General features: G+C 50.4%; 1 protein-coding gene across 1 annotated transcript in view; it reads left to right on the forward strand.

Annotated features, from left to right (window-relative positions):
- Positions 1 to 13,322: 13,322 nt before the first annotated feature.
- Positions 13,323 to 25,524, forward strand: part of CPAMD8 (C3 and PZP like alpha-2-macroglobulin domain containing 8) — a 97,779-nt gene continuing 85,577 nt past the window's right edge. Inside the window, exons 1-5 of the mRNA XM_007195519.3 lie at positions 13,323 to 13,414; positions 16,931 to 17,082; positions 18,806 to 18,828; positions 23,896 to 24,061; positions 24,138 to 24,190. Of these exons, the coding sequence (XP_007195581.2) occupies positions 13,323 to 13,414; positions 16,931 to 17,082; positions 18,806 to 18,828; positions 23,896 to 24,061; positions 24,138 to 24,190 (486 nt within the window). The remainder of the gene's footprint in view (positions 13,415 to 16,930; positions 17,083 to 18,805; positions 18,829 to 23,895; positions 24,062 to 24,137; positions 24,191 to 25,524) is intronic.

A 25,524-nucleotide genomic window follows, 5' to 3' on the forward strand; every position in this document is an offset into this window, starting at 1 on the left:
TTTTATTTATTTATTTATTTAGTTTATTTTATTTTTGGCTGTGTTGGGTCTTCGTTTCTGTGCAAGGGCTTTCTCCAGTTGCGGCGAGCGGGGGCCACTCTTCATTGCGGTGCGCAGGCTTCTCACTGTCGCGGCCTCTCCCGTTGTGGAGCATAGGCTCCAGACGCGCAGGCTCAGTAGTTGTGGCTCACGGGCTTAGTTGCTCCGTGGCATGTGGGATCTTCCCAGACCAGGGCTTGAACCCGTGTCCCCCGCATTGGCAGGCAGATTCTTAACCACTGCGCCACCAGGGAAGCCCTTGATAGTCTTTTGATGCACAAACGTTTTACATTTCGATAGAGTCCAATTAATCTATTTTTCCTTTGTTGCGTGTGCTTTTAGTGTCCTATCTAAAATAAAACAGAAGGACAGTGAATCTGCCAAGTGGGGTCCTGGGGCTGAGGGGTCTCTGGGGACTGATGGCTCAGGAGGGGGATGGGGCAGGGGCTCCTGGCTCAGGTTGGATTCTGGAATGTAACACGACTGATGGGCAGTGGACCAGGTCCGAACACCTCTTTCCCCACTCCATTGCTGTCGAGCTGATCTTTGACGGTGGGCAGGAGAGGGTGATGGCTCCAGCACAGGCGAGAGGGAGAAAGACCAGGAGAGTGACTTTGACTTTCTTTCTTCCTTTTCTTCTTCCCTCTCTCCCCTTCTCTCTCTTTTAAAATAATTTTAAAAGAATATGCTATTCTGTAGGATCATGTAATTGTGGATATATGACATCTTGTGTTTGTGAAAACCCATGGAATGTACAATACCCTAATGTAAACTGTGGCCTTATTTGTAATGTATCAATATTCATTCATCGATTGTAACAAATACACCATCCCAGTGCAAAATGTTAACCTAAGTGTCCATCATCTGATGAATGGATAAAGAAGATGTGACACATATATACAATGGAATATTACTCAGCCATAAAAAGAAATGAAATGGAGGTATTTGTAGTGAGGTGGATGGAGTTAGAGTCTGTCATACAGAGTGAAGTAAGTCAGAAAGAGAAAAACAAATACAATATGCTAACACATACATATGGAATCTAAGGAAAAAAAAAAAAAAGGTCATGAAGAACCTAGTGGCAAGACGGGAATAAAGACACAGACCTACTAGAGAATGGACTTGAGGATATGGGGAGGGGGAGGGGTAAAATGTGACAGGGTGAGAGAGTGGCATGGACATATATACACTACCAAATGTAAAATAGATAGCTAGTGGGAAGCAGCCGCATAGCACAGGGAGATCAGCTCGGTGCTTTGTGACCGCCTGGAGGGGTGGGATGGGGAGGGTGGGAGGGGGGGAGACGCAGGAGGGAGGAGATGTGGGAACGTATGTATATGTATGACTGATTCACTTTGTTATGAAGCAGAAACTGGTGCACCATTGTAAAGCAATTATACTCCAATAAAGATGTTTAAAAAATAATAATAATAGGGGAAACTGTTGCAAGGGGAACTCTATACTTTACAGTTTACTTTTCTGTAAACTCAAAGCTGCTCAAAAAAAATCTATTAATTAAAAAAAATGCAATACAGTAGTGATTACATTGCAATGATTGCAAATATATGTGAAAAATGAAAGAGAGAAAAAGTAATATTGATATATTTGATAAATGTTATTAAATTAAAACATACTTTTTAATAAAGAAAAATAAAAATTTCAATGATTTTTTAAAATTTCAATAACTTAAAACAATTAAATAAAAATTTAAATCATTTTAATAATTTCTTCTGAAATAATTTCAGACTTGCAGAAACATGGCAAGAACCATCCAAAGAACCCCCTTTCACTTGGATTCCCCGAAGGTGGAATTTTATCATGTTTGCCCCCTGCTCCTTGTTCTCTACATCGCCACTCATCGTAGCGATTTTTCTTTCTGAATCATCCCGGAGCAATTGGCAGACATGCTGCCCTATCACCCTGACGCTATCCCCCAAACAAGGACACTCTCCTACAAAACCTGCTTGCCACTGCATGAATCCAACACCACCACTAGGGCGGCACCACCGGGCAGTCTCCAGACTCCATTTGGCCTCCAACTGCCCCTTTAGCCTAGAACATTTCTCAATCTTTCCCTGGCCTTCATGGCTCTGATGGTTTTAAATAGAGATGGAAGACAGATGAGTGGTTGCTTAGGGCCGGTGGGAGGATGGAAGGCTGGTATGAAAGCTAAAGAGTATGAGGTTGCTTTCTGAAGTGATGAAAATGTTCTACAATACTTTTTTAAAAAAATTGTTTAATTTTTTATTTGGCTGTGTTGTGTCTTAGTTGTGGCAGGTGGGATCTTTGTTGTGGCACGTGGGCTTCTCTCTAGTTGTGATGCATGGGCTCTAGGGCATCCCGGCTTAGTTGCCCCACAGCACATGGGATCTTAGTTCCCTGACCAGGGATCGAACCCGTGTCTCCTGAATTGGAAGGTGGATTCTTAACCACAGGACCACCAGGGAAGCCCCCTACTTTTCTTTTTTTTTTATTGAAATATAGTTGATTTACATTGCTGTGCCAATCTTTTTTTTTACAATACTTTAAAAAATTTTTATTTTCTTAATTGAAGTATAGTTGATTTACAATGTTGAGCCATTCAAAAATGTTCTGTAATTGATTGTGATGATGGTCGCACATACATGTGTATATACTAAAAACACCCTTGAATTGGACCCTTTAAATGGTCAAATCGTATGGTGTGTGAATTATATCTCAATAAAACTGTTGGGAAAAAAGAATACAGCCTTTTCATTCTGTAGATGACCCTCAATCTGGAGCTATCAGTATATCCTTATGTCCAGGGTCAGGCCCTACATTCTTGGCAGAACCACAGAATCAGTGATGTACTCTTCTCAGGACACCACATCAGGAGGCCCCCCTGCCATCTGGTCCCTCCACTGGGTGTTATCTTGTGTGTAGTAAAGAACTGAACCTGATTCAAAGAGAGTCTGGCCTTTGCCGTTGACTCTTTGGAGGTGCCTTCTAAACTTCTGGGATGTCCTGCCTAAGAAGAGTGTCTTTGTTTACCTGGAACCTTGGGCCACACCAAATAGTCTAATTTATGATGGGGGCCTCAGGCCATATGGTCTCAGCTTGACCTCCAGATGGTCTGGAGACTACAGGTCAGCCACATGGACAGTTGACCTTGGACCCCTCAATAAAAACTCTGGACGCTGAGTCTTGGATGAGCCTCCTTGGTTGGCAGTACACCATGTGGGTTGTCACACATCATTACCAGGAAAATAACTCTTTCCTGACTGCACTGTCGGGGGAGGGGGGCACTTCTGGAAACCCATGCCTGGATTTCTCCTAGACTTTTCTCTTGGCTGTTTTTAACTTATATCCTTTCACTGTCATAAACTGTAACTGTGAGTATAACAATTTTCAGTGAGTTCTGTGAATCCTTCTAGACAATTATTGAACCTGAGGGTGGTCTTAGGACTCGTAAACTTGCAGTTGGTGTCAGAAGTGAGGGTGGTCTTGGGACTTCCCTGGTGGCACAGTGCTTAAGACTCCACGCTCCCAATGCAGGGGGCCTGGGTTTGATCCCTGGTCCAGGAACTACATCCCACATGCATGCTGCAACTAAGAGTTCGCATGCCACAGCTAAGGAGCTGGCAAGCTGCAACTAAGGAGCTCACCTGCTGCAACTAAAGAGCCCACATGCTGCAACTAAGACTGGACACAACCAAATAAATAAATAAATAAATATGAAAAAAAAAAGAAGTGAGGGTGGTCTTGTGTCCTCTAATTTCACACCTTGACAACAAGGGTCTCCACCATGAGGCTCTGTTTTTCCTTTTGTCACTGGTAGGTATTTTGCGAGCAGATCCTTTGTGTCTACACCAATCACCTGTTCTTTCCACCCCTCTTATCATCAGCCTTAGTGTCTATTATGATCCTGCCTGAACCAGCTACCTTCCTGGTGGTTGACAAAGGGCATTTCTACATTCCCATCACTTGTCTCAGTTTATTAGTTGATAGTCTATCCTGTTGACTCTCCTGGTGGTTGACAGCTGATAAAAATGGGCTGTGAATCATTACTTGAAAGAACCCATAGTGTGATGGCATCTTTCCAAACATGGCTTTCTTAGGGGGTGGGTACTGTGTGCAAAAACCAAGGATTTGGTTTGCAAAGTGAAAAGCTTGGGATCCTCTAAACCAGTGGTTCTCAACCGGGAGTGGTTTTACTGGCATCTACTGGGTCTGCTCAGCATCTCATAAAGCACAGACAGCCCCCCATGGCAAAGAATGATCTGGCCCCAAATGTCAGCAGTGCCAGGGCAGAGAAACCCTGGAATAACCCTGGGTGAAAGGCCTGTCAGGCAGTGGACACAGCCTGGGCAAAGGCCAGGAGATGGGACCAGGTCTGGTGTGTGGGAGGGAGGTTGGAGGGGCAGGAGCTGACCTTGATCTTGGCCTTGGTCCTGGTGGTGGGGGCTTCATCACACCCTTGTTAAGGCAAGGCCCACCTGAGCCTCTGCCCTGCTCTGCTTTTGCCATCTTGCTTCTCTGTGCTTCCCCTCACTGAGCCCCAGGCTGTTCGTTTGTGAAATGGGGGAACTTATAGGGCACACTGGGTCAAGGGGGTTAAAATGCTTAAGATACATAATGCGATAAGGTGAGGACCTTGGGACCTTTGGAAGCAGGCAGTGAGAGGACAGAGAAATGGTCCTAGATACACTTGCCAGGGTGCCATGGGCATACACAGAAAAGACAAAATCCATCCCCAGTTCGGACGGACTCTAGAACCTTCCAGGGGAGCACAGGGCGGCCCAGGGAACTGAGATGGGGAGAGGGGGAAGCCTTCTCAGGCCACAAGGTTCAGTGGGACCCCGTTCTCTGCAGGAATCCTCATTGAATCCCGGCGCCCTCTTGGGTTGCAGCTCATGACTGACCCACAATATTAGCCATCAGCTGTGGGAGCCCAGGATGAGATGCTGTTGACGGCACAAGAGGCCCACATTCTCCAGATTCTGGATTTTGGAAGGAGACCCAGGAAGTGGAGGCATGGGAAAGGAGCCCAGAACCGGCTCTGGTTTCCTGGGTGCCGCTCCTGGGCCAGGCCCAGAGTCAAGCTCTCTGCATGCACCCGTCGCCTTGTTTAGTCCTAGCAGCATGTAGGAGGGTGGGGTTATGACTATCCCTATGTGATGGACAAGGAAAACGAAGTCCAGATTGCTTGGCACTGCCCCAGATGTGAAGCTGGGTTGGGACCCCTAGGCCTGGCTCCAAGCCCCCACCCACACCCAGCCCTTCAGTTGCTGTGGTCTGTACTCTGAGGCTAACAGAATGACACAGTGGGGCAAACCTAACTCAGGCCAAGGAACTGACAAATTGGACTTATGCACAGACTTCAATTTATATAGATATTATTCCCTTCCTGGGAAGGGCCTAAGAAATCACTTAAGATTATTTGCTGAAAGGTCCCTGTGCCAGCATGAGTAGGATCCCCCTAAAATTCATGTCCCCCCAGAATCTCAGAATATGATCCTATTTGCATCACAAGTCCAAATGGGTTTGGGTCTTTGCAAATGTAATCAGTTATTATAATGAGATCAGGGACTTCCCTGGTGGCGCAGTGGTTAAGAATCCGCCTGCCAATGCAGGGGACACGGGTTCAAGGCCTGGTCCGGGAAGATCTCACATGCTGCAGAGCAACCAAGCCTGTGCGCCACAACTCCTGAGCCTGCGCTCTACAGCCCATGAGCCACAACTGCTGAGCCTGCACGCCACAACTACTGAAGCCCATGTGCCTGGAGCCTATGCTCCACAACAAGAGAAGCCACCACAATGAGAAGCCCGTGCACCGCATCGAAGAGTGGCCCCTGCTCGCCACAACTAGAGAAAGCCCGGGCACAGCAACAAAGACCCAACACAGCCAAAAATAAATAAATTTAATTAAAAAATAATAATACCATTAAAAATTTTTTTTAAAAAATAAAAGGAGGTCATATTGGATTAGGGTGGGCCCTCAATCCAATAGGACTGGTGTCCTTATAAGAAGAGGGAAATTTGGACACACACACACACACAGACACACACACGAGGAGAGAAAAGCCATGTGATGATGGAGGCAGAGATTGTGAGATGAACTGGGACCTGGGACCCTTTACTGCAGTGCTTGCGCCTGGACAAAGTTCTCCTGGAGCAAAAGAATACAAAGAAACTATAAGGGACTAAAAATAACTGCACGCATGTGCAGTAGAGGCAATTATAAACAATAAGATACCAAAAGGCCACAGACCAACTGCCACTTCTGACGTGCCAGGAGCAAAAGCAGGGTACTGCCCGTGATCCCTGCACAGAGTACCACCAAGGGAGTGGGCAGACTACCTAAACTGCGCCTCCTGCCCAACCCACTGATCTGCCCGCACCCCCTCACCCCATGTAAGGAAGCCCCTTAACCCCCAGCTCAGGGAGTGAGCAAAGGCACCTGTTTCTTTTTCTCGCTCCCTCTAAAGCCTTGCCTGAATTCCTCATCCGGCCTCTTATCAATTTCTATTGATTAAAGAGTCCAAGGACCCTAGTCAGTAACAATGGGAGCAATGTATCAATTAGCCAAGGTAAGCCGAAGACTTCCAGAGGCCACCAAAAGCTGGGAGAGAGGCATGGAATAGATTCGCCCTCACAGTCTTCAGAAGGAACCAACCCTGCCAACCAATCCTGATTTTGGATTTCAGGTTCCCAGAACCATGAGGGAAGAAATCCTGTTGTTTTAAGTCACTCAGTCTGTGGTCCTACATTATAGCAGCTACAGGACACTAACAGACCCCAGAAATGGTTGTTGCATCTGCAAACAGCATTCACTCTGTTGTGGAATGTAACTGCAAATAACAACTGGAAAGCCCTCTGTCCAAGTGCGTCTGCCCTCTACACTGCTGCAAAATTCCTTGGACATTTTCATGATGCAAAGGAGCAGGACACACCATGCACAGAAGCAGCATCAGATGGAGCTGGCTTTAGGGAATCTGCATGGCAGAGCTCACGTGATTAGCTTTTTCCTTGACCTCTGCTGAGCCCTGGGCTGGGCATCTCCAGGTGAGGTGTGTGAAATACACCTTCTCGTGACTGATCTTTATTAATTCAACTGCAAGTGGAATTGAGCTGTTTGGGGCTTCCGTGAGATGCTGGAAATACAGAGCCAGAGAGGGAGGGAGCAAAAGGAAGCAAAGACCTGTCAGTGTGGGCATTCCCAAAGCACATTGTTTGCTTGTTCAGAAATATATATGCAAACAACTATATTTGCATGTATTTCCATATGCCATTTTTTGCTCTATTGAGATATCATTGACATGCCATCAAATTTACCTGTTTTCAGTATACAAGTCAATGATTCCGCATAAATTTATAAGATTTTACAACATCATGACAATCTAGTTTTAGAATATTTCCGTCACCCCCAAAATATCCCTTGTGTCATTTCACCATTAATCTTTGCTCACAGCCAACCATCACCTCTATCTAGTTCCAGAATATTTTCATCACCCCATAAAGAAACCTCATACCCATTAGCAGTCACTCTCCACTCTTCATCCACCTCAATCTGTTCCTGGCAACCACCAATCTGCTGTCTGTTTTGCACATTTCATACAAACTGAATCATGCACTATGTGGTCTTTTGGGTCTGGCTTCTTTCACTGAGCATAATGGATAATGGTTTCAAGGTTCGTCACATTGTAGCCATGTCAGTGCTTCATTCCTTTCTATGGCTGAATAATATTCCATTGTATGGATGAACCACATTTTGTTTCTCCCTTCATCTATTGATGGGCATTTGGGTCATTTCCACCTTTTGGCTACTGTGAAGAGTGCTGCTGTGACGTGTGTGTACAATTTGTTTGAACACCTACTTTCAAGTCTTCAGGTCTACACCTAGGGGTGGAATTGCTGGGTCATATGCAAACTCTATGTTTAACTTTTGGAGGAATCATTCCCTTCTTTTTGGAGATTATTTTAAAGGTAATAATGAAGATTATCCCTCTGTCCTCACCCAGTTAGAAATGTCACATAGAGCATAAGACACCCTGTCAAATGTGACTCCCACATAAGAAACAAATAAAATTTATTAGTGTAAGCATGTCCCAAATATTGCATGGGCTACGCTTATGCTAAAAGTTTTTGTTGTTGTTGTTTATCTGAGTCAAATTTAATTGTATTTTTCTTTGCTAACTCTGGCAAACCTACACCTAATCCATGCCTTATCTCAGGTGAAAACATTGCTATTTAGCCCCATTGCTTATTTACAATCTCTCTGTCTTTGGGTATATATCCCAGAGTGGAAACTGGTGGAGTATATGGTAATTCTGTTTAACTTTTTGAGGAACGGCCAGACTTTTTCCCGCATGGCCGCATCATTTTACATTCCCGTGAGAAATACACAAGGGGTTCAATTTCTCCACTTCCTCACCAACACTTGTTATTATCTATTTTTTAAAAAAATACTGTCATTGCAATAGGTGTGAAGTAGGAGCTCATTGTGGTTTTGGTTTACATTTTCCTACTGATTAGTAATGTTGAACATCTTTTCACATACTTGTGGGCCATTCGTATATCTTCTTTGGAGGAGCCTTTCTCAAAGTCCACCCTGGGAAGGGGGCTCACACTGGTTGTGTGGAAAAGCCTCTGCTCTTCACATGCTGGGGGCATAAAGGACACAGGGTGAAAGAGATCACACAGGTGCAGGAAGATCCCCCCCCAGTCATCCTTCCCTCCCCTCCAGGTTCCTGCTCCCCAGGCAGCAGGAGGTGAAAGTGCTTGGGTCTTGTTGAAGTCGCCTTCCTGCATCCCTCTCTCTGGCTACTCTTCTCCGCCCCCCACCCCCATACCCCGCCTCCCCTGATTTGTGGCAATCACACACGGCACATCCTTCCTTTATCTGTCCCTTGTCCCTTGTCCCATGGATGGACACACAGTCTGCTTCTGGCTATTCACCACCCTTGAATGACGCAGCTGTGAAAGCTCTTGGCTGGGTCACCTTGGACGCATTCATGTCCTTCCAGCAGGGTCAGAGGTCACATGCAGTTTCAGCTTCATTAATATCACTGGCCACTCCCCAAGTGACGAACTGGCTGTGTCCTCCTGAGCAGCAAACAACACTCACCACAGCCACTCCTGCACATGGCATGCCCTGTTCCCCCTCTGGCTTTGGGGTCCTGGCCATGCTGTGCTCAGCTCCCACCTCCTGCAGGCGGTGGGGCTGTCATCCCCTGCCACATCCTGACTGCCGGGTGCTCAGCGGGCCCAGGACCAGGCTGGCTCCTTGGAAGAACAAAATGCTTCTCACAATTGGACTGTCTTCCTCGTCCTCCCACCCAGACCCAGACTGCTATGCCATTCATCACTGGTGAGCTAGGAGATATTTAGCAATCTCTTCCTGAGGGGGTAAAAGCAACCAGTTCTTCCCTGACATATTCTTGAAAATGACTATGTTCTTCACACCAACCACAGGGCTCATGGAAAAAAGGAGTCAGGACACCACACTCAAAAACTGTGTCAAGGGCTTCCCTGGTGGCGCAGTGGTTAAGAATCTGCCTGCCAGTGCAGGGGACATGGGTTCGAGCCCTGGTCTGGGAAAATCCCACATGTCACGGAGCAGCTAAACCCGTGCGCCACAACTACTGAGCCTGTGCACCTAGCGCCTGTGCTCTGCAACAAGAGAAGCCACTGCAATGAAAAGCCCACGCACTGCAACGAAGAGTAGCCCCCGCTTGCCACAACCAGAGAAAGCCCGCGTGCAGCAACGAAGACCCAATGCAGCCAAAAATAAATAAATAAAATAAATTAATTGAAAAAAAAACTGTGTCGGTAACACATTTTAAAAAGATAGGCATTTACTAAAAACTGATAGCACCATTATACACACGTTAAACCCTAAGAATGACGTGAATACTACAGCACATGTGGCACTTGACCTTGAAAAAGACCTGAGGTTCATGTGTGGATGTGGTGTGGGAAGGTTGTAGCCTTCGTGTCTCTGAGAGGTACCAGGAGGAGGTTTGCTGAAATGAGATGGGATGTTGTCATCCCAGACAGGGGAGGGCGGGGTGGCTCCTAACAGCTCAGAGAGTGTAGATGTTGAGGGTGTGTGTGTGTGTGTGTATGTGCGTGTGTGTGCGTGTGTGGCAGGGGTTGTATATTCCCATGTGGCTCTGGTCAGTGGGGTGCTATTTCCTGCATTCACTCCGTGTTTCTTGCAGACCAAATCCTGCGTAAGCAATACCACATTCCATCAAATTACGCTCAAATCCTTCCCTTATGTATCCATCATGTTGGAACAAATTTTTGTTTTCAAAACTAGTGTTAGAGCAGAATTGACTGTACTCCCCCCATGGCCAGTTTCAAGCTGCCAGCAGGAAGTCACTACATGGGAAGAGATATGTATCATTACAGAGTCTTTTCACCATCAGATACAAAGGTCAGGGATACTCTCAAGAGCACAGAGAATAGTACGATGTAGTGAAATAATGAGGAACTGATAACTTTTGCATACTTACTGTTTTTATTTTTAATATCATATACTAAATTGAAAGTTGGTGTAACAATTTCTAATAATGGCTCTGTTAACCAGGGACTCACACAAGTGCTGGAAATGTATCAAATGTGGGACTCTTCCCCAGTTCCCCACTGCAGCTCAGGGGACCAGGGAGGATGTCACATGTACTGATGTCCACTTCAAAGCAGGGGCCCGGCATCCAGTAGCAAATGGTGCTCATGCCCCAGGGGAGACAGACAGGAAGTAGGTTCACGGGGATAATAAGATCATGGCCTCCGTACTGGGCACCATGGAGCGAATTAAATTGGGTGTTGAGAGCACGGTGGTGTTCTATTTGCCTCTTATTCACCCCATTAGGGAAGGAAGGATCCCTCATGCTAAATAGTACAAGATAGCCAAACACACAATACCCAACACTGAACAGGTGAGGTAGAGAGTGGTCTGTTAGTTACATATATTCACAACCCCGGGCAGGGTGGGGGGAAGACACAGCTGGCCATGCAGGACCACATGAGGGTTGCACTTAGGAGCGGGGTGGACAGCCAGACGCTGTGGGAGGCAGGCTTTGTAGTAACAAGAGGGTGGGGTGTCCCTGCTTCCCTCGGGAGGACGTGATGGGCTTACTTGAATAACAAGAAAGTGAGGGAATTCCCTGGCGGGCCAGTGGTTAGGACTGGTCGGGGAACTGAGATCTTGCAAGCCATAGGGCTTGGCCAAAAACAAAAAACAAAAAACCAAGAAAGTGAAATCTGTTAGCTTAGGACTCGGTGGCGTGCAGCTGGTTTGACCAACAGGGGAACTAGCCAGGTGGGGTTCAGCCTCTCCTGCTGAGTGGGGGCAGACCTGGCAAGAGCAGGGAGCTCAGGCTTTTGGGGACCTGAAATCTGAGGCTTTATCTTACAGGTAGTCAGGCAAGGAGGGACGGTAGAGCTAGTCCTGAAGGTAGAGGGGGGCCAGCCTTGGGATGCAGGAGGAAGAGCATCCCAGGCAGAGGGACCAGCTGGCACCTCGGCTGGAGGAGGTGGTGGTGGTAGTGAGTCGGCATCCACGGAACCCTGGAGGCCTGTGCAGCCAGAGCTCAGCGGATGAGGGAGAAAACAGAGGGGCAGGAGGCTGGCCTCGCGAGACTGGAGAGTGGAGCCTGGTTTATGGAGGAGCAAGGGGAGGCGCGCAGGGGCTGAGCAGACGTGAATTATGGGGATCACGCTAGACCACCCTGCTTGGTGCCAGTGTGGCTGGGACTGGAGGCTGGCAACTCCCCTGGTCTCTCGGCACTGCGGCTGCTCCCCAGGCCACTCCGGCCCCTGCGCAGCCCCCTCCGTCATCTAGGACAGCAGATCCTGTCTGTCCTGAAGTCCCCACTGCCTGCCCAGGGCTTGGTGCTCACTGGGTGGCCAGGGCTTGGCCAAAAGCCCGTGGAGAGGGCTGGTGGGAGAGGCTGCCTGGAGGACCCACCATGCCCGTAGGGCAGGGAGGGCGCAAGGGAGGTTTCTGGAAGAAGCAGGAGTTGGCCAGGCAAAGGAGGAGGGCAGAGGGGCAGGGTTTGAGCAAAGGCTGGCAGTGGGGATCGGCACAGGGTGGCACAGGGCACCTAGGAACTAGGATGAGGTGGGAGCCATCAGCGCAGCCTCGGGGCAGCCCGGTGTTTGGACTTGGTCTGGATAAATAGAGAGCTGGGAGGATTTCGGGCAGGAGGGCCATGTGGTCAGCTCTAGAGTTTTAGAAGTAAGGCCCTCGTCGCTGCAGGGGTCCTCACTAGAGGGACCACCTGGGACAGCTGGGGGGTAACTAGAGGAGGGACAGGACTTGGACATGACATAAAAAGGAGGTGCCCCCTTCCAGAGGGACCTACAACAGTGAGGCCATCACTGAGTTGGGCACACGGGGAGGGGCAGGAGGGGGCACCCTGCTCTCAGAGAGGGAGGGGTGCCGTCTCACCCCTGCTGTTTGCCAGAAGGGAAAGTGAGGCCCAGACAGGGAGGGGCCTGGCCTAGGGGATTTGCGGATGGAGGAGGTGGGGAGAGGGAAGAAGTGAGGAGCGGCAGTCAGGCGCCTGGGGGAAGCTGCGGGTCTGGAAGTTTCATCCCTTGGCCAGCCTCCGTTTCCCCAAAGGGCTCAGCTCCTCCTGTGCGTGCACTGCACAGGTCGCCGGGTCCAGGCTGGGGCAGGTGCGGGGTGCCGACGAGATGCGCGGTGAAGGCGGCGCGGAGACCGAGCGGCCCCCGCGTGGGGCGGGGCGGGGCCGGGCTGGTCCGCGGGGTCGGGGCGGTGGGGAGGCGGCCAGGCAGGGAGCTCGGAAGGGGACAGTCCAGGGAGGGGGCGGGTCCCAGGGTGCGGGGCCGGGTTGGGGGGGGGCGAAGAGTGGGATGGGTCGGGTTCGACGAAGGGTCAGGGAATGGGTCAGGTCTGGGGATGCATCCGGGCAGGGGGCGGGGCGGGTCCCAGGAGAGATTGGGGGAGAGTCGGTGTGGGGGGGGTGGATGAGTCCCGGGAAGGGAGCGGGGGGAGGGGGCGGGACGAGGTCCGGAGAGGGGGCGGGGCGGGAGGCCGGGAGGGGGTGAGCGGGGCGGGTCCGGGTGGGGGCGGGCCCGGGGACAAGGCGGGTCCGGGGAGGGGGCTGGTCCCCCGCTGCCCCAGCCTAGCCGGGCGCGGAGTTGGGCGCATGGCGCCGGGCGCACTGCGCGGGGGCTGCGAACAAAGGGCCCCCGGCGGCGCAGCGGGGACGGCCGCGCTCGGACCCCGGACCTGGCCTGACCCCGGCCCGGCCCCCTGCCCGGGCGCGGCAGCTCCGCGGAGCCGGAAAATGTGGGTCGCCCTGCTCCGGCCGCTGCTCCGGCTCCTGGTGCTGCTGCTGTCGCCGCGGGACGGCGTGCGCGCTGCGCAGCCCCAGGCCCCGTGAGTAGCCCCGGGCGACGGAGGAGGCTGGCCGCCTTCTCGGGGTGGGGGTCGCGGGGTCTGGTTCAGAGAGACGCAGCGACCTGTCCAAGGCCACACAGCCTCCGGGCTGGGCGGGACGTAGAATCTTGACCCCTTAGCCCCCAAGAGTCGGACTGGGAAGAGGGCAGCCTGAGGCTTCAGAAGTGGCCCCGTGGAGGTACAGGGACTCCTCAGAGCTAAGGCGGCGAGGCCCTCCCCCATCCCACCTCGCTCCCTTGGTGTGACCAGGGCTGTCTTCTTGGGTGGCGATTTCCAGTTGTCCGTGGCTTGAAGGTAAGAGGTGCGTGTTTTGGCTGAGAAATGGAAGGAGAGACCTGCCGTTCCGTTTTCCTTGGGAGGGCGTGGGGTGGGGAGGAAGTGTTTATTTTGCTTCCACATTTTTCTTGAAGTTTGCTTACAGAGCTTCTGGTGAGTTGACACAGTGAGGAGGTGAATTAACTAGCTGCTAAGGAGAATTTCCCATGAGTTGGCTTCACAGGGACTATTCGCAGACCTGCCAAGTTTGGGTGAGCCCTGCGGGGTTGTGGGCTGGGTGGGGGCCTGCCTCCAGCTGCTCAAGCTCAGCCATTTAGTGCAGACCGGACTTTCTGAGCCTTGTTCAAGCAGCCCTTGTATAGGAGTTCCCAGAAAACAGGTCAACAGTGAGACCAGGTGGGCGGAGGCACCTCCGGCGCTGCCCCTTTGGATCACAGTTTGAAAAGTAAGACACCATACTTCAATTGGAACCATGGGACTTACCTCCCCTGGGCCTTGTGAAATTGGAACCCGGCAAACTTTTGACCTGATGCTTTCAGAGCTGACATCCCTCAGAATAGCAGTTTTCAGCCAAGGGGCGATTTTTGTCTCCCTGGGGTCATTCAGCAATGTCCGGAGGCATTTTTGGTTGTCACATCTAGGGGGAGGCCATGCGGCTGGAATCTACTGGGTGGAGCCAGAGATGCTGCTACACGTCCTGCCATGCACAGGACAGTCCCCAGCACGAAGCATGACCCTGCCCTCCATGAGAGACCCCGCCTTATAAGGACCAAGTTCAGAGTCCCTGTGTTGCAGAGTTTTAAACAGTTCTCAGGAGTATTTGCCTCTGACTAAAGTTGCCCTGGGATCTTACCTACTGTTGAGTCAAATGGAACTCCTGTGCTGGGAGACACACAATGACCAACCCAGGGGTCCAGATTAGCCGACCTCTAAGCCAGAGCCATGGCTCACCAGCCCGAAGGATCCCATTTTAGGAATAGCCCTGGACACCCACTTCTATGATCCATCTGATTGTAGTGTGAGGAATGCCTGATGCCAGAAAGCCCCATGGATTTGCACACTGTTGTGAGACCCATACTGTCTACACTTTACCAAATACCACCCTTCCCAGGATGGGACCTTCCAGGACCAAAGGATGGGAAGCTAGTGTCAGCCCAGATGGCAGGGGTGTATCAGGTAGACAGTGATTGGCTGGCGAGCACTCCAACAGCTGTAATTCCTCAGTCGCAGGGAAAGTTAATTTGGTTCCATCAGGTTCTCTGGGCCTTTGAGCGAAGACCCTAACTCAGATCTGGATACGGGCTTTAGAAGTGCCCAAGGAAAGTGAACACGTGGATTGTGTATTTCCCCCAGTACTCTTCCACATGCAGCAGGTGCTATGTGGGAGGCCCTGGGGGTCATCTGGGAGCTGGGCAGAAAGGTTCTGTCCTGAAGGTGGCCGTATTCCCGTGCTGCAGTGGGACAGGACACACAGGAACCCAGGGTCATTGCCCGTGCAGGCCGGTGTTGGAGTTAAGATAGTACACATCACGTATGTGGAGTGATTGTGTGCTCCAGACAGTACAGTTACGTACCCAGGATCATTGCGTGCTCTGTGCACTGCTGAGGCCAGACACTGCACAGGGGACCCCAGGGTCATTGCACCCTCTGGTCAGTGCTGGAGCTGGATGGTGCACATCACACATGAAGCAAGGGTCTTCCCATGCTTGAGGCAGTACATGTCTGTCCCAGTGTCATTGAATGCTGTGTTTGATGCTGGAGTGGGACAGAAACATATAGGACGCAGGGTCAGTACACATTGTGGTCAGTGCTGGATCCGGACAGAACATCCATGAAACCCAGGGTCATTGCATGCTCCGGCTGGTGCAGTTACATACCCAGGATCAATGTATGCTCTGTGCATGGCGAAGGCCTGACACTGCACAGAGGAATCCTGTCCTTGCAGGCGCTTGTTGGTGCTGGAGTCAGACAGAACATCGGACCCCAGGGTTGTTACTGAGTCCAGCCACTGCTGGGCAGTGCACCTACGAAACTAGGGTCTTTGCACACTCTTATCAGTGCTGGAGTCATATAGTGCATGGCATGTCTCGAAGGTCCTCTTCGTGTATGGTGTGTGGTAAGGGCCTAAATTCATCTCTTTGTGTGTGGACCTGGGGTTGTCCCAAAGAGGATGTTGAGAAATAAAAACATCTCTCCTGATCTCAGTGTTTGCCCAGTGTTTTCCCTTTCTCCTATTTCCTCCTGGTGCCTGTAGTTCTGCACCGTTGGAATCGTGCTGCCTTTGCTGCCAGGCTCCTGGCGCTTGCCATTGCACTGTGAGTGGGTCCCGCGGTTATGGATGAGCCTTTGTGATTTTCTACCTAAGGCTGCAAAATAACGGGGAAGCAGGAGCTCAGGTGGGGAGGACCTAGGCCTCCAGCTCCGGTGCCATAAGGGGAGCCCAGGGCCCTCCCCTGCCTGGCTGTGTGATCTGGTGCACGTTTCTTCTCCTTCTGCAAGGTCAGCCTTCCCATCTGGAAAACAGGATAATAACGCCTCTCTTCCAGAAATGTCTTCACAGTCAAGCTGAGTCTTTTCAGAAAGAGAGAGCTGTTTTGACTCCATTGTTCACAGTGCTTTTCCTGTTTCAGGCCATTTAGTTTGTTTTCAGGGTCTTATTCTTAAAATTAATGCTGCAGGCAGTTCCTTGCTTCTTTCCACTGGGTTCCAGAGTCTGGCTGCCTGGGTTTGTAGCCTAATCTCTCACTGACTCGGGCACATGAATTGGCTTCTCTGGGGCTTAATTTCTGACTCTGTAAATGGGAGATGTTAGCACGTCTCACGGGTGGCTTTGAGGATGAAGTGGGATCCTACCAGTTACTCAGTCTACAGGGGAGAGTATTTTAGTTTGTGGGTGTGGCATGTGCAAAGGTCCTGTGGCAGAAGGAGCTGCGAAAAAAGTCCAGAGGCTATAATGCAGAGATCGAAGGGGGTGTGGTTCCGGGTAGATCCAGAGAAGCCAGATTCTTACTTATTCGGGGGGGGACTTCAAAGGTGAACAAGCCTCAAGGAGCTCACAGGTTGGTAGGGGACACGGACACATAAAGTGACAGTGCCATCGGAGTGTGGTCAGGCATAGGTGGGAGTCCACCTAGGGTGCACCCTGATTTAGCCAGGTGACAGTGAGGCTAGGGATGGGTCAGAACCTTTGGCCTTCACTGCGGTTCTCCTCTTCTGCAGGGGCTATTTGATCGCTGCACCCTCCGTCTTCCGCTCAGGAGTGGAGGAAGTCATCAGTGTGACCATCTTTAACTCCCCAAGGGAAGTCATGGTCCATGCTCAGCTGGTGGCCCAGGGCGAGGCGGTGGCGCAGAGCCAGGGAGCCATCCTGGGTAGGTCCCTGGGGTGCCTGACCAGGCCTTCCCCTCCCTTTGCAAAGTGGTCTTTAGGGCTCAGGCAGTGTCGGCATTGCTTTGCTTCCTTCCCACTCCACCCCCAGAACCCTGGCAGGAGTAGGAGGACAGGTTGCATTCTCCTCACTTTACAGATGGAGAGAGTAAGGCCCAGCAGGGGAAGCCACCTGCCCAGTCTGGGAAATCAGAGTGCCTTGTTCCTCAGCAGCTCAGGTTCAGTGGGTGCAGATCTGGATAGATTTGGGCACCCTTTCGTGCCAGTTTTGGCTAGAGGTGGGAAGGGGGCCCAGAGGGAATCTTGTGACCTTTTCAGATCCTTTGTTGAGCTTCTAGCACCCCTGTGGTGTTAGACCCGGAGCTGGGCTCACAGCCAGCCTGCCACTGAGCTGAGCTCAGGCCCTCAGCCAGCCTCTCCCTGGCTCTCCTTTGTAAACTGCAGATAACAGCAGCGTTGGCCTCTTGGACAAAGTGTGGAGAGCAGGCCCCTGCCTTAGGGCCTGTAGTCCAGCAGGGCAGGTAACTCATTCATCATGCAGGGTGTGGTGCGGCCACAGGAGACACCGAGGGATGATGTCAGGTCTCCCAAGGCCAACAAGGCAGCCTCTGTCCCCTGGGAGAGGGAGACTTGGGTAGGCAGGAGAAGTGCAGGCAGTCCCGACTCCACTGGCCAGTCCTGAAACCCAAATCAGGTTGGCTTCAGCAACAGAGGGTTTATGGGCTCTTATAGCTGGAAAAGTCCCTTGGCATCACTGGTCCAGTCTCCCAGCTCCACTTCTGGATGTGCCTATGTCTCCCCAAAGCAGGGAGGGAATGGCAGTTACAGGACCTTTGGGGAAAGTCCCAGGATTCCCTCTGATTGGCTCATGTTGGGTCATGTGCTCAATCCTGAACCAATCCCCATGACCAGAGGGAAGGCCTATGCTGATTGGCCCATGTGGGTCATGTGCTCAACTCTGAACCAAGTCCTGTGACCAGGTGGATGGCCCATGCTGATTGGCCCATTTTAGGACATGTGCTCAACCCTGAACCAATCACTGTGTCTAGGAGGAAGGCCTATGTAGATCTGCACAGAGCCCCAGGGAAGATGGGCAGAACCCACTAAACCTTAAGAATTAGGAGTTGGGTAGGTGGGCTTCTCCAAGAAAATCGGGCTTCTGCTAGCAGGAAATGGGGGAAATGGACACTGGGAGGCAAAAACAGTAGATGCCTAATTAAGTCCCGGAGGTCAAAGAGCCTGGAGAAGTGTCAGACGACAAATGGCTCAGTTTGGGTAGAAGAGAGAGGTTGATGGAAGACTAGTTAGATCCATTGGAGTGAGGTCCACTGGGGACCTCAGGCTCCTCTTTTTTCTCTCCACCTTTCTCCTTGTTCCTCTCCCGTGGAGTTTTCTCTTTGCTCCCCTCACAGCTTACCTTGGTCAGGGGCCAGGGGTGAAGTGAATAAAGTATGCAGGCTGGCCAACCTTTCCCTAAATAGCTCGGCTTTGTCCATCCCCTCCAGTCTTCAGTACTCTCCAGCTTGGAGGAAACCTCTCACTTCTGCCGATCCCAGCCTAGGCCAGACCAGCATGACCCAGGGTGTGTGTTTGTCCGCAGAAAATCCCTGTGGGTTGAGAAAGCCCCTGTCTGTAAGGCTGCAGCTCAAGGAGGCAGGAAAACACAGCTCCTGATTTAACTGTTTTCATTTTATTTTCATTTTTTAGATAAAGGGACGATCAAACTCAAGGTAAGCTATGAATTTTTAAAATCAGAAACCCTACCTTGGAAATAAAGAATGGAACCAGAGAAGTTGCATGTGTTGTGAAAAAAATCATTAATGGTGTTGTTAAAAAAAAAAAAGAATAATGAAGGAAAGAACAGTTTACAAAAGGAGAAAACTCACCCATAATCCCATCCCTCATACTTTTCACTTTTTCATGTTTCCCATAAATCCTTGTCCATATAAAGACATTTTCTTTCATAGTTGCAGTTAAAGGGTATATTGTGGTCTGTCATGCCATTTTCTCTTCACACATTGCATAAACATACGTCCATGTTTCCAAGTCACTATAATTGCATCCTATTGTAAATAACATCCCACTGCATCTCTTTTATATACTAATTTACTAACACCTCCCCCTCACACACACATCGCTTGTACATGGTTAGATTTTTTTCTTGTTTTCAGGGTTTTGATAATGTAATCCAAAAGTTGAGAGCATCTTTGTGCGTAAAGCTGTTAACGTTCTGGATGCCTGCCTTAGACTGAACACCCTGAAAGAAGAACTACCAAATTAGGATCCAAGGCTCTTGCTGGGTCCTGTTGTGTCTTGGAAGACACAGCAGTGCACGTGCATAGCACCACCAGCTATACATTAGAGACCAAATTTCCCGCAGCCTTGTTGGCATTGAATATTATTATTTTAAAATTATTTTACATACCAAACTACAGGTAGGTCATTCTCTGACATGGGTGTTTTAACTGGAGTCCTTGGATTTCAAGGCAGTCATAAGCCCTGAAATTGTCGGCTTTTTCTGGGTTAGCTAGTCCTTAACGCTTACCAGATGCTCAAAGGAGTCCCTGAAAGGATGGACTAAGTAGAGAATCATTCCAAATTGTAATGTGCTCTCTCCCAGTAATTAGAACGAAGTCCGAGGCGGTTCTTCTTCCATGGGATGGGATGCATCATTAGTGTCTAATTGCTGTGGGGCAGTGGTCTTCCTGCCCTCTTGTCAATGTTAGAATTTCCTCTCTAGAGTTCTCTCCCGTGGGTGAGGTTTGCAGGGTCTGGAGACAGTTCTGGTTGTCACAGCTTGAGGGGCAGGGCTGGAGGTTGCTACTGGCTTCTAGTGGGTAGAGACCAAGGATGCTGCTCAAATCCTGTAATACACAGGACGGCCCCTCCACTGAGAATGAGCCAGCCCCAGATGTCAACCTTTGGAAAACCCTGGATAAATAGGCTAGAGCCACCCCTGCCCGCTTCCTGTGAGCAGATCTGCTTTCTTGTGAATCAGAATGCAGGGCTGCCCTATCCACTGACAGATGAACTACTTAGGAAAAAAGAAAGCCTCGTATATTTTATTTAGAGAAGTACTTTTAATAAAGCATATTACTTACCAAAAAGAAAAAGAAAGAAAGCAAGCAGAGCTGCCCCAGCGGGGTTAAGATTATGCTCTGTCCCCGGCCACCACACATAAGAAGGCACTCTTCACAGGCTAGATGCTGTGGATTTGTATAAGAAACCAGTAAAGGGCCATATAACTTTGGGAGAAGGGTCAGAGATCCCTAGACTGGAGACTTTCAAAAGGGTCTTGGGATCCTTAGCATTTAGAAGAACTCTGGATGAGCCTTTCTCAACTTGGGGGGTGGGGAAGGATGCTCCTCTCCCGCCCCCCCCCCCCCCCCCGGGGGACAATGGCAGTGTCTGGAGATATTTCTGGTTATGGTAGCTGGGGGTGAGGGTGCTACTGCCATCTAGTGGGTGGAGGCCAGGGATGCTGCTCAACACCCTACAGTGACGGGGACGCCCCCCGTCCCCATCCCTGCAGAGGATGATTCAGCCCTAAACGTCAGTAGTGCCGAGGCTGAGTTGAGAAACTCTTCTCTGTGGAACCATGGTGTGGGCCTCAGACAAGAGAGAAGCTGCTCTTGTGGGTGTAGGACCCCCCTGCCCACTACCCCACCCACACCCCAGCTGTGTCTGCCTTGGGGACCTGAGTGCTTCCGGGTACAGGTTTTGGAAACCCGTGTTGTGGGGACCTAGTGTTGCCACTGACTGCCACGGGCAGGCTCTGCCCAGTCTGTGTCTCATCCTTCTCATCTGTGCAGCAGCGAGGATGCCAGTAAGAGGCCCTTGATGGAACTTTCAAGAAAGCATACCTAAAGCCTCGTGATGTTTGTTTTATTCCGATTTTTCAGACTTAACCCGTGCATCTGTGTAACAAATGTCTTAAGCATCTATTCAGTTTCAAGCAGGAAGTTGGCCACATTCCCTGCTCTCAGCCACCAGCCTCATTGGTGCTGGGCAAAGGGGTGGGTCAGACAGTAAACCCCCAATTACATAAACATGATCACCTCAGAGAGTAGCAAGTGTCCTATTTTAGGACACTAAATGTTAATCAAATTCTAACATTTTATTTTAAAATGTGTCAGAGAAAGAGAATGCTGAGGAGTGGGGGGTAGAGTCACATTTTATATGGCAGCAAGGCCCCTCTGAGCTGAAACCAGGAGGAACCGACATGCAGGAATTTGGGGGTAGGGCATTCCAGGCAGAGGGAACCGAGGGTGCAAAAGCCCTGGGGCAGGAAGGAGGCAAAAAGAGGCAGCCAGTGGCCTGGAGTGGAGCCAGCCAGGAGCTCCCGTGAGGACTGGGAGGGAGATTTCCAATCTGTGGAATCAGCCTTTACCTGAATCCCTCTGCTTTGGATGGTTTCCATTTAGGAGAGGAATCGTGATACCTGTCGCCACCAACCATGGGTGTCTATCGTGTGCCATGCCTTTATAGTTCCATCACCCATCTGCACAACAATGTGTCGGAAACTCAGGGTCTAGTGAGTCTGGTGGCTTCTCTCTCGGGTATGTTTGGTGGATGCCTACGGAGTCCGGTAATCTGGGACCCACACCCAGAGCCCCAGGGGCCTCCCCTGTCTGGAGCTGGGCGTTCATCAGGGTGGTGGATCGGCCTGCCGTAGGACTGGCCCCTCCACACAGCCTTCCCCAGAGGACAGCCGCCCTCTTTCTTTAGCTGGGCCCCAAGCCCCCCACCTTTGTACTCAGCTGCCAGCTACGCCAACTTTGCCTGGCCGTCTCCCTTGCTTGGATCTCGGCCCCCGAGTCCTTGGCTGTCACTGATGCTAGAGGAGCAAATGTGGATCACTGAGGTCAGGGGTGGGGATGGGGATCAGCTCATTCCAGAACCTTCCGGCAAGACCTCTGAGGGCTGGCAGGTGCAGGACCAGGTAGGAGCGCCACTTTGAGCTGAGACTTGATTGGGAACGGCAGCTCTGCAGCTTTCAAGACCCGGGGTGGGTCACTTCATGTCCCCAAAGGTCACATCTGATCCTTTCTGTTCTCAGGGACAGCTTCTTGGTCCCAGCACCCACGACCCCCCGCTGGCACACAGCCCATTCCGCTCCCCCCGCCCACCTCGCCCGCCAGCTCCTTCTTACCTGTCCATGCCTGCTCCCCTGGGTGGCCTGGGGTTTTTTCCTCCTTGCATGGAGGTCTTTGGCTGATGCTGAGTGGTTTCCAGAAACAAAGGCAGGTAAGGATTTGGGGGTCCAAGTAAGGGGATTATCCTCAGGTTCGTCCTAAAGGTTCTCAAGGTTAACTGCAGTTAGGAGGGACCCCAGAGTCCTGAGACGCCCCACCCTGAGGGTAGCAGGTGGGCAGGCAGGCAGACAGGCAGGGTCCCTCTGCTGCTGTTCAGAGCAGACAAGAGAGGCAGCCAGAGCCAGGTGCTGGAAGGATGGAGAAGGTCCTGGCATGCTCCGACCTCATCCATAAAATGGGCACACTGGTGTGAGGACCGGTCAGATAATTCACCAGGATACTTAGCATGGTTGCTTGCTGTGATGGTGACGAGGACTTTTTCACCCCTTGAGCAACCACACAGGTGGATGCTGACAAACAACTGGGAGAAGAACACCCCCGCATTTGGATGGTCTTAGGAACAGGTGGTGCTGTAGCTCCCAGTGTGAACTGATGACCACGTAACGTCCACCCGCCAGGCACCCAGGGATGGCCGCGAGCATCGCATTCATGACACATGGTCACATCCAGAGTCGTGACTTTTGTTTGCTTTAGTCGCAAAAGGAGTTTCTGTAGGTTATGACTCACATGCACGGGTGTTCTGCTCATGACTTAAAAAAAAAAAAAAAGAGGGAATTATATAGGGTAGTTTCCATTCCCTAAATGTTGGAAATTTTGCCCTAGAAGAATTTGAACTCCAGGGTGAATCCTTAAGACTGCAGTGAGTATTTTTTTTTGTTTGTTTTATCCATCTAGGTGGCCAAAAAAAACCCAACTTTTTTTTTACCACTTTCACCATTTTAAAGTGGACAGTTAAGTGGCATTTAGAACATTCACACTGTTGTGCAACCACCACCCCTGCCTAGTTCCAGAACATTTTCATTACCCCAGAAGGAAGCCCCATCCCCATTAGCTGTCACTCCCCATTCCCCATCTCCTTCCAGCTCCTGGTATCCACTAATCTGCTTTCTGTCTCTATGGATTTGCCTATTGTGGACATTTCATATAAATGGGATTGTATAATGTGTGTGCGGTGTTTACAGGGAGACAAAGCACAGAGGCACATACATTATATACATAAATGAAGTATGAAAACATACATACATATGCATACATGTATTCATATGTGTATATGTATATGAAGGGGCTAGGGTCTCCATACCTCCCAGCTTACCAGCTATGACTGCATTTGGGTAAGATGGGAGATAATTCTTGTAGCTACAGGGATGAGAATATTTTTGCAAGCTTGCAGTGTCAGGAGAGGAGAAGGCTCTGTCTTGTCAAGCTAGACCAGTGTTTCTCCTTCGCAGCGCTGCTCACAGCCATCCTGTGCATCACAGGGTCTTGAACAGCATCCCTGGCCTCCACCCACCAGATGCCCAGTAGCGCCTGCTCCCCGAAGCTGTGACACCCAAAACATCTCCAGAAGCTGCTGAGTGTCCCCTGGGTGCACAGTTGCCCCCGGGTGTGCTCCCCTGCCCTAGACCTCCATGCTGCTTTCCCAATACCTGGGTACCTTGCAGGGTGACACCCCCTGCCCAAAGCTCTGTGCTCTGCCTGCAGGTGCCCACGGGCCTCTGGGGCCAGGCCCTCCTGAAGGTGTGGGGCCGTGGTTGGTGGGCAGAGGAGGGCCCTTTCTTCCACAACCAGACTTCAGTGACTGTGGACAGCCGGGGAGCCTCCGTGTTCATCCAGACCGACAAGCCGGTGTACAGGCCCCAGCACCGAGGTGGGTGGCCGGTGCGCGCTGGGGGGAGGGCCAGCCATGGCCTGGAGCTGCCACACGCCTATCTCCTTTCTTCCAGTGCTCGTCAGCGTCTTCACTGTCACTCCAGACCTGAGGCCCGTCAGCGAGAAGGTGAGATTGGCTTCTAAAACCGTGGGCCCAGAACATACCCACCTGGGTTCGGCCTGGCCAGGGCCACCATCCACAGCTGGCCTTTCCCCCTGCCTCTTCCAATTTCTACCTCCATTCTCGGTTTCTTCCCAGGGCTCCACGTCCCTTGGGGGACCCAGGGGAAGTTCTATGTGACAAGAGCGCTTGTGGGCATGCTTCTTCCGCAAGGGGCACCAGTGGTCCCCGCAGTGGGCAGTACCCCTCTGTGTGGGGTCGGGGCCGTGGCCCATCATTTAAAATCTTAATAGCCCTGCATTTATTTAACGTTTATTAGAAAGAAAATATAATTGCCACTTAAAACCCACCGTTTCTCCTTCAAAATAAATATACTCACATGAAAAAGGCATTGATTTTCTCTTAATTTTTATTTGGAAATAACTTCAAATGTACAGAAAAGTTGGAAGAAAGTCACAGAGAACTTCCCATAGGTCCTTCATGGAGCCCAGGGGTGAGCAGACTTCCTGTAAAGGGCCAGGTAGTAAGTATGTTCAGGTCTGCCATTCAGAGGGATTCTGTCACAACTTGAATGGACTCAGCTACAGACAACACGTGAATGAATGGGTGTGCCTGGGTGCCAATAAAGCTTTATTTACACAAACAGGCAGAGGGCCGGATTTAGCCCAAGGGTCATAGTTGGCCAAGCTCTGATCAGGAACAGAGGTTCTCAAACTGCAGTGTGCAGCAGAACCACCTGGAGAGCTTGTTCACATACAAGTGATTGGGCCCTCCCCAGAATTTTTGATTCAGGAGCTTCCTGGATGGGCCCCAAGGATCTGTATTTCTAATAAGTTCCTGGTTTCTGCTGCTGCTCTGGGGAAACCACTTTGAGAACCACATATCTAGATTCACCCATTACAAAACATTTTATTATATTTATGTGCTTTCTCTCTCAGTGTGTATATATACATATATGTACATATACATGCATTGTATGTATATATGTATAAGTACATATATAGTTTTAAAATTATTTTAATGATAAATCATTTGAGAATAATTTGCAGATATCACATCTCTTTGTCCCCGAACACTTCCTGTATCCTTTAAGAACAAGAGCATTCTTTCATACAACTAAAGTACAATCATTACATTTAGGAATTTTGACATCGATACAATAATATTATCTAATACAGAATCCATATGGTTCCAATAATGTCCTTTATAGCATGTTTCTTTGCTGGTCCAGGACCTAGTCTCTGACGACGTGTCGAATTTAATCGTCATGTCTCTCGCATCCTTTACTCTGAATCAGCTCCTCAGCCTTTCCCTGTGTTTCACGGCATTGACATTTTGGA

Source organism: Balaenoptera acutorostrata, chromosome 2 (genome assembly GCF_949987535.1).
Source record: "Balaenoptera acutorostrata chromosome 2, mBalAcu1.1, whole genome shotgun sequence".
Classification (NCBI taxonomy): Eukaryota; Metazoa; Chordata; class Mammalia; order Artiodactyla; family Balaenopteridae; genus Balaenoptera; species Balaenoptera acutorostrata.